General features: G+C 46.7%; 2 protein-coding genes across 2 annotated transcripts; both read left to right on the top strand.

Annotated features, from left to right (window-relative positions):
* Positions 1–212: 212 nt before the first annotated feature.
* Positions 213–2,617, top strand: scpp5 (secretory calcium-binding phosphoprotein 5). The gene is made up of 10 exons (XM_048995481.1): positions 213–266; positions 371–415; positions 623–700; positions 1,109–1,150; positions 1,240–1,308; positions 1,417–1,449; positions 1,624–1,677; positions 1,994–2,131; positions 2,261–2,295; positions 2,413–2,617. The coding sequence occupies exons 1-9, from the start codon at positions 213–215 to the stop codon at positions 2,282–2,284; spliced, it is 537 nt and encodes a 178-aa protein (XP_048851438.1). The 3' UTR covers positions 2,285–2,295; positions 2,413–2,617.
* Positions 2,618–6,179: 3,562 nt separating this feature from the next.
* On the top strand, positions 6,180–9,395 carry cnga1a (cyclic nucleotide gated channel subunit alpha 1a). The gene is made up of 6 exons (XM_048995480.1): positions 6,180–6,226; positions 6,540–6,593; positions 6,684–6,761; positions 6,847–6,951; positions 7,732–7,838; positions 7,960–9,395. The coding sequence occupies exons 1-6, from the start codon at positions 6,180–6,182 to the stop codon at positions 9,393–9,395; spliced, it is 1,827 nt and encodes a 608-aa protein (XP_048851437.1).
* The last annotated feature ends 4 nt before the right edge of the window (positions 9,396–9,399 follow it).

The raw sequence follows: 9,399 nt of genomic DNA, 5'->3' as shown, positions 1-9,399 counted from the left end.
TAAAACTGTCTTCAGGAGATGTATCTAGCAGGCAATAGGCATATTAGATACTATTAAAATGGACCTGATGTAAGGTGCTGTCATAATTAGAAAAATCATGTAGTTCGTTCCTTTGCCTCATTATCTAGCACCCTCTTCATTTTTAATCACGTGCCTTTAATGGGTTTCGTAACCCTGGCTTTTTTCTGCAGACTGTTGGGGAATCCGTGACAATGAAGAGCGCCCTCTTGTGCCTCTGTCTGGTCAGCACGATAGGTGCCGCTCCTGTAAGTCCCGCCACTTCCCGCGCATTTACTTGCACTGCTCTCCAGGGGGCGCTGTGGAGGCTCCAGCTGCCGAATGATTCTGAAACTAGGTGTTTTTTTTTCAGATGAAGACCCTCTTTGAGTACCTTCCTCAGGCTGGAGCCCCGCAGGTACACTACCCCCTTCTGTCAGAGGTGGCAGCGTCATTATGGAACAATATCCCATATATAACAACAATCTGAGGTCTTCCCTGAAGAATATGGGTCTTAAATGTCATGATGTGTCAGCATGTGAATACAAAAGATACATTTTTAATTTGTTCTAAGGTAACCTGGGAATGACGCCTTACTGGGCTGTTTTCCTTCTGATTCCTGCAGCAAAGAAGCGGCCCCTTTGTCCCTCTGGCACAGCCGCCACCACAGCCGGGCCTCAACGCCCCAGTCAGCATTGAAATGGTACGGCCCCTACCCCCCCCCCCCCCCCCTTAGTCCTAAAGGCCTAAAGACCTGTGGTGGCTCGGGCTGTCCTGCTGTACACACGGATCTGATCCTTAATGTAATTCACATCCATGCACACGAGCAAAAAGATTCCTAATGACCTTCATCACAGACCTCATTTGCATATTCTCACAGACGACTTGTTTCACTTCACATTCAGTTCTGATTTACATTCGTTCACACAGTCACTTCTACTTCACTCTCGTTCATGCATTCAGATTGGATTCACTTTTGTTCACACATTCAGATCTGATTCACTCTCATTCATTCAGATCGGATTCACTTTCGTTCACACATTCAGATCGGATTCACTTTCATTTACACATTCAGAGGATGCGATGGGTTGTGACCCTTTTTCATTTGCAGGTGATGATGCCAAAATACTCCGGTAATGGTCCAGCTGGAGAGGTACGTGATTCAAGAGTCCACGTGAGATGCTGATAGCTCCCGGCCCAGCTGCCCTCCCCACTAATGACATATTATTCACATGCTCACAGCCCATCTCACCCCAGGCATTTCTGAAGTACAAAATGCCCAAGACGCCCGGCATGAAGAGTGTGGAGATTGTAAGTGCTCGCTGGACAGGAGCACGATAGCCTCACTGCATCTAATGCCTGTATGTGAATATATATGCTTATATGAGTTAATTAACTAAGTCCCCTTTGCTCTCCAAGTTCTACCCCATCGACTACACCCAGCAGCAACAGGTGAGCCTGAACGTCATCAGGTTAATACATAAATTACTGGGAAAAGCCATCTGTTCACATCTCTCACAGAATCAATGGCTTGTCAGCTTCCAGACGTACAGTAATGCTCTTGGTGGTTCAGGATAACGTGCTTTCAGTAACCAAGGCCTTCAACTGTGTTTCATTCCGCCGCAGATCTTCTCCAGATATGGACTGATGCCACCAATGCTTCCTCAGCAGAACCAGAACGTAAGCCATTTTCTTTCATGGTGTCTGTCTGATCTTCAGATATAAGCATTCAGAGATACTTTATTCTTATTACTCTGAAGAGTACAGATTTATTCCTGTTACTCGGAGCACTGCAGATTTATTCCTGTTACTCTGAACAGTGCATATTTACTCCTGCTACTTAAATAGTGCAGATATATTCCTGTTACTATGAGCAGTGCAGATTTATTCCTATTACTCTAAACAGTGCAGATGTATTTATATTACACTGTACAGTGCAGATTTATTACTGTTATTCTGAACAGTGCATATTCCGATTACTCTGATTGCATTTCAGCTGTTCCCGCTCTACACAATCCCACAGAATGGTCCCCAAAACCCATCTCCCCCTCAGGCCCAGGCCCAGCCCCCCCCCAAGGCCCAAGGCCAGGCCCAGGCCCAGCCCGCAGCCCAGGCTATGCAGTCAGGCACCAAGGTGACCACGTTTAACCTGTTTCCTTATTAGCGACCTGTTAAGTTGCCGGCGAAGCTGTTGACTGTTGTCTGTGGGGTCTCACATCCAGATCATATGCTGAAACTATCCTGTATGTTTCCATCTCTGTAGCTCTCAGGGGCTGCAGTAAACTAAAAGCCTTTACCGTAAGTCCTAATGTTCCTTCAGGGATCTATGAAGTGCCATCTTATCTATCGTATTTTAGAGCACAAAATACCTTCAAAGAAGCTTAATCCTACTCGCTCCTGTGCCATTCTTTTCAGGATCTGGCAGGACTCCCCCTCTGAAGGTCAGGACCCCATTGAGCTGCCTCTCCGGTCCCGCATGGTGATGGGGCAGCTCCCTGTTCTCTCTCTGCTTTTACATTTCGGGATTTTCACATGAGGGGCGAGGCAGCGCTGCTCTCTTCACAGATCGCGGATGTGCCCCCCCTGGACTGTCCCTTTACTTGCCGTTGTATTTATGTCAGCTGTGATTAAAATTTGTATTTCAAAGCAGTCGGTGTAACTCGTTATTAGAATGTGTTCCGAAAAAATGAATGAAAAGGAAGCCTGGGGGGTATCGATTTAGGGGCCAAAATGAAATCGCAGGGAGTGCGTGCAGTGGTGCTTTGTGGCTTCAGACTCCGAGCATGTAAGCAAACGTCTGCATATGCAGACAGGTCAGGAAGCATGGGGGGGGGGGGGGGGGCATAAAGTCATTAACTGCTAATATGTAAGATATAGTCTCAAAAGCTGTGAAGAGACAGTGAGCCAATAACAAAATTTGTTCTTCTGTTTACTTACTCAAAACAACATAACAGTTTTGCTTAGTGCAGACTGTCTATTTTTTCTAGTTCTGGAAGAATCTTGCATTTAATTGCTTGCAAGAACATATATAAGACAAATATACCAGTCACGGTAAATACTAAGACTAATCCCACTATTGAGCGGGTCATGTGACACAGGGGCCTGGCTGACTATCAAATGAGTCATGTGATGCGGGACTGGCTGCTCTTGAACAGGTCATGTGACACAGGGGACCGGCTGTGCGGATGAGAACGTGCAGTAGCTAGCTGTCAGAATGATGATCTGCCAGACAACACTGTCAAGAGTTTGAGGTTTGAATCTCACCTCTGCTGTGTGCGTATGGAGTTTGTGTGTTTTTCCGCCAGAAGGGGTCTGTGCATCAGTACCTGCCCTGTGATGGACTGGCATCCTGCCTGTCCGAACAACACATTTAACAACTCATGTCATTTATTTAATCTTCCCTCCATTTCCTTTCCTAGCCCCAGACAGTTCTAACGGTCCCAAAACCTCAGCCCTGTGCCTCTCTCCCTCCCCAGTCACCCGCTCTCTCTCTTTCTCCTCCCTTATCTTTCTTTTGAACCCCTAATATACTTTTCAGATGCTTTCTGAGGCAGAGGGTCCTGTTGAAGGCGGAACGGCCATTTTCTGGCACCTTCTTTGTGCCTCTCTGCGTTTGATATCCAAACATCAAACACTTGTGGCTTTAATAGAGTTTTTTTTCTCATCATTGACGCCACCTTGGGGTTTTGAGGCTGGGAAGCTGCATACCGCCATACGGGGGTCTTCCCCTCATTTTAGGGGAGCTGTCAGGGAACTTTTTCAGGACCTTGAACCCAAACTCAGACTGCAAAGGAAGCCATGAAGCCCGGTCTGCAATCTGCATGTGTGTCGAGGTGTTTTTAACATTCATACTTGACCTTTCCCACCCACATCTATCCCTATTATAGGGTACATGCAATATGTTTGCAATTTATATGCACATTTATAACTGTATGGCTAATATAATTCCAGTTACGCACTGAAATTTCACAAAATCATTTCAGTATAAAATATGCCGGCCAGTCCGGCATTTAAACAAATGCTCTTATCCAACGCAATGTACATTTTTTTGAGAGAGCAAAGTCAGCCAGTAACTGAGGGTCTAGGGCCTTGATCAACGGCCCGATGGTGAAATCACTCTACCGAACGTGGGACTTGAACCAGCGACCTTCTGGTCCTTACACACAGCCTGATATATGGTGAGCCTTTGGAGACAACAGCTCCATCTCCCAGTCTAACCTCCAATAGAGGAGTAGGGGCAGGTAGGGCTAATGCCTGAGGTGGATTATGGAATGCTTCAGAACGCTGATGAGGCAGAGATGAGGGGATGAGCCCCCCCACGCCACAGGATAATCCTTGCCATGGGTTAGGCTGCTATTGAAGGTGAAGTCACCATCCAGTAGCCTATGGGTCAGGGGCAAATAGTCCTCAGGGCTCCATGTTAAGGGCAAGAGGGGTCCCAGAACCTGCAAGGTATAGCACTGGACCAGTACCAGCGCCCCGGGTCTGTGTGGGGCAAACTTGCCACCAGCAGGCTTCATCTTACCCAAATCCCAGACGATCTGATCTGCAGACTCACAGCTTGGTTTCGCTCAGATGTAACAGTATTATTGCACCCAGACGCGTAATTCCAGGCTGCTCAGCTGCAGGCCAATTCAGCAGCCCCTTCACACCGTGTCCCGAGGCTGAGGTAAAAGCGGGGAAACGCTAACTAAAGCCGCAGCTATCGAGAGCGAGAGTGTACATGGGTCTCGCCATAAGCCTCCTCCATATTTCTGGGGGGGAGGTGGTGGTGGTGGTGGGGGGGGGGGGGGGGGGGTTGTCATATTTACCGTGCTCTAAATCCACAAATCCAGCTCACAGTCAATAGACTCCTACAGCAAAGTGAGTTCTGTGCTGCCAGTCAGATGCTTGTTGGTAGGAGTCGCACATAGTCGGTCCAGACGATCGCTTCTGGTTAGTAATGTTGGGGTCTTTCCGTACATGAGGACGCTGGAGCGTACCACTTGTCACCAGCTGGGTGAGCTCACAGAATATTTATGATTTCTCAAGGGACTGAGACAGTATCTCCGCTCATGTATGTTTTTACGTCCTGCTGATATTCTCTCTTATTGTCATAATTATCGAACTGAAACCTCACACCTACTTTATATAAGGCGTTTCTTTGCAAATCTTTGGATTAATGTGGCATAAAATGAGAAATTTCCCGAGAATAATCAATGGGATAAAATCTCAGCACGAAAGCAACCGGTCAGATTTCAGTTTATGAAACAGCATGGATGTTTGCTCATGTCTAACCCTGGAATTTTATGTTTGAATGTAACAAATTTGCACAATGAGACCAAAATGTGAAGCAAGGTGACAGATGCATTTAAATAAATCTCAAAAAGCATATTACAGAAAAATCTGTGTTTGAGGATTTCGCTCAGTAAGGATTTTTTTCTAGTTTCAAATATGAGTAATAGACAGTACATATGGTAATGTTTTACATTAACTGCACCTTCATAAAGCATCATAGAACATTCATAAGCAGCAATTAAGTACACTGTAACATCCTAACATAACATAACAGCTATAATACATATTAACAAGCATTATATTATACAGTTGTGTTTGTTTTTAAAGAATACTACAGCTGTTAACGTATGTTAGTATGTTAAAGTATACTTACATGCCTCTCATTAATGTTCTATGAATGCTTTATGAATGCATTATAAAGGTGTAGTTAATGTAAAGAGTTACTGTACATATGATAGGATAATACATGATAATAATGTCCCACCCAGGTCCCGGCCTATCTTTTTCTCCTTTTATTATTGGTCCAGGCTTAAAAAGGCCCCGCCCTACATCAGGGCTGAGGGCAAAGTAGAGCTTGTTTCACCCACATAAAGCATTGATGTGTTTTCATGTGTCAGATCTGCTGTTTGTCTTCTTCTGCATCTTCCGGAGGACGATCTGAGCTTCTCATCATGCCGATGCTGCTCAACACTCACCAAACGCACGTGGTACAACTTCCAGTAATCCCTCTGCGGAGGGAAGGAGACATGGAGGAGGAAGAATGTGACAGAAGAGAGTGAGGTTCTCCATCGCAACGGAACAGGGCCTTGACTTGCCAGTGCACTTTGATGAAGCTCTTTAAGAGTAACGTACTGTTGCACTGATCAGCGTCTGATTGGATCGTTTTCAGAGATGACTGCCAACCAATGACGGGGCTCCGTCTTAATGCGAACAACAGCAACAACAATGAAGAGTAAGTAGATAAAGTTACCCTGATTACTGTTATTAGAGTAAATATTGTAACTGTTATCTAAGCTATGTTGGTAGATCACCTATGCAAATCTAAGAGACTGCATTATGAGAAGAAAAGCTGCTTCTCTTTGGAATTAATGGCCCTTCTACGCATGTTGCAGTTCCTCTCCCTGAAATGACGGCACATCCTCATCAAGCGTTACTTTGTTAAGCGAGATGATGTGTGCTGACCATAAGTGTCCCTTTAAACGCAACAATGTCCAGAAAATGCCGGAACCCGGATCTCATCCGGAACCTGGTCCTTGTCCTTCCAGAAAAGATAAGAAGAAAAAGAAAAGGCAGAAAAATGAAAAGAAGGAGAAAAGAGAGTAAGCAGCCTTGTCTTATCGGCCGATTCGGCCCCATTGGGTCACGTGGAGCTGAATAGGAATTAAAAAAAAAAACACATTTTATCCCAGAAAAAAGAAGGAAGAACAGATGAAGGAGAAGAAGAAGGAGGACCAGGAAAAGGGGAAAGAGAAAGATAAAAAAGAAGAGTATGTGGCCTGAAGGAAATCTCTACGCCGGCTATGCGATCCACGCTCTTTTGGAAGATGACAGCTGTGCTCATATCCCCCCCAGGCCCAAGGAGCCTCTGATCATCGACCCAGGGAGCAGTAGGTACTATTACTGGCTGTTTGTGATCACCATCCCTGTGATGTACAACTGGATCATCATCATCGCCAGGTACAGCGACTCCTACGCGATCTAAACACCGCGGTCAGACTCAAACACACAAGTGACTGGCTGGTTTCACCTGGTTATTGCTATTGTTACTGGTTTGCTACCTAACTGCAATTCTTAACAAAAGTGCCTGAAAATTCTAGCTTTGCATATGTTCTTACTATTTTACTATCTTACTTACTTTTCTAAGGGTACAACAGCAATACCCTCCAAGACTTGAAGCAACAACCCATTTGGTTGCCACCCCTTAACACACCACTTCATACATGCACTTAGCCAGGGCATTGATATAACAATTGGCATCTAATCTCGTTTGCTTTTACACTTATGAGCATATGACCTGAAGGTCATTGGTTCAAATCCCAGAACAGCTGGAATCTTAACAAGTAAGAATCATTTACAGCATATATTTTGAGGTGTTTAATTAATATTGCATATGAATGAATAACCGTATAATTAAACTTTTTTAAGAGGAAGAATGTTTCACTGAATATAAAATGCAAAAAATGCAACATTTATTTTATCATTAATACCTAAATTAAAAGGAGGTTCAGATGTCCCCTCTACTTGGGGGGATATGTCCGGGGATTTTTTATCTTTCCAGCCGTCAGACTGGCTTTCATCTCCAAAGAAGCAGAAAACCTCTTGATTTACTTTTGATAAACCAGGTGCCCCCCCAGGGAAGAGAAAACAAGAGGCTGCACTTTGAAATTTAGCGAACATTATCACTGGTGAAAGAGCCCTGGCTGAGTAGCCCCTGTTCAGCCGTGTTTTTTCGCACAGGGCCTGCTTTGAAGAACTGCAGCACGGATACTTGGTCACCTGGTTTATTTGCGACTACATAGCGGACGTGGTATATCTGGGCGACATGCTCTTCAAGGCGAGGACAGGTAAGAGTCCCTTGGCGCTGCAGAGTTTGGAGGCTTGGGGACTCTGCAGTGGCATTTCGTCATCCAGGTACAACCCAATTTTTAATTTTTTTTTTTATGTTGGGTGTTTGTCCATAAACAGCCTTTCTGGAGCAAGGCTTGCTGGTGAAGGACGAAAAGAGACTCTGCGACCGGTACCTCCAGAGCTTCCAGTTCAGAATCGACGCTGCATCCATGCTGCCCACTGACATGCTTTACCTCGTGCTCGGGCTCGACTACCCAGAGATCCGCCTCAACAAACTGCTCCGCCTGAACCGCATGTTTGAGTTCTTCAAGCTGACTGAGACGAAGACGCACTACCCCAACCTCTTCCGCATCTGCAACCTCGTCATGTACATCATGATCATCTGTCACTGGAATGCCTGTATTTATTTCTCCATCTCCAAGTCCATCGGGTTCGGATCCGATAGCTGGGTGTACCCTGATCCGAACCATCCCGAGTTTGGGCAGCTGCTCCGGAAATACAGCTTCAGCCTCTATTGGTCAACGTTGACGTTGACCACCATCGGCGAGACCCCTTCCCCCGTGCTGGATTCAGAGTTCTTCTTCCATGTGACAGACTTCTTGGTCGGTGTGTTGATCTTTGCTACCATCGTGGGCAACATCGCCTCCATGATCTCCAACATGAACGCCGCCAGGGCAGAGTTCCAGCACCGGGTCGACTGCATCAAGCAGTACATGCAGGTGCGCAAGGTCAGTGTTGACCTGGAGGACCGTGTCATCAAGTGGTTCGACTACCTGTGGCGTAGCAAGAAGGCGACTGATGAGAGACACGTGCTCAGGTATCTTCCGGATAAGCTGAAGGCCGAGATTGCCATTAGCGTGCATCTGGACACGCTCAAGAAGGTCCGCATCTTCCAGGACTGCGAAGCCGGCCTCCTCATCGAGCTGGTGCTCAAGTTACGGGCGCAGGTCTTCAGTCCTGGGGACTACATCTGCCGCAAAGGTGACATCGGTCGCGAGATGTACATCATCAAGGATGGCAAGCTTGCTGTGGTCGCTGACGATGGCATCACGCAATTCGTAGTCCTCAGCGACGGGAGCTACTTCGGCGAGATCTCGATCCTGAACATCAAAGGCAGCAAGGCCGGCAACCGTCGGACCGCCAATATCCGGAGCATCGGCTACTCTGACCTCTACTGCCTGTCCAAAGACGACTTGATGGAGGCACTCACTGAATACCCGGAGGCTAAGGGCATGCTGGAAGACAAGGGCTGGCAGATCCTCATGAAGGATGGACTGATCGAGCTGGACCCAACCAAACTGAAGCCCGACACGAAGGACATCGAGGAGAAGGTGAACCGCATGTACGCCACGCTGGAGCTGATGCACGCTAAGCTGACTCGTGCCACGGGCCGCTACGGCACCACGCTGGAGGACATGTGCCGGAGAGTCCGTGAGATGGAGAGGCACACCGGGGAGGTACCCGAGGACGAGGAGGATGAGGAAGCTGGTAAGGCAGAAGAGAGGAGAGAAGGGGATGCGGAAGGAGAGCAGGAGGAGAAAAGAGAGGGATAGCGGC

Source organism: Brienomyrus brachyistius, chromosome 25, assembly GCF_023856365.1.
Source record: "Brienomyrus brachyistius isolate T26 chromosome 25, BBRACH_0.4, whole genome shotgun sequence".
Taxonomy (NCBI): Eukaryota; Metazoa; Chordata; class Actinopteri; order Osteoglossiformes; family Mormyridae; genus Brienomyrus; species Brienomyrus brachyistius.
The sequence above is the reverse complement of the archived record's forward strand: the minus strand, read 5'-3'. Positions and strand labels throughout refer to the sequence as shown.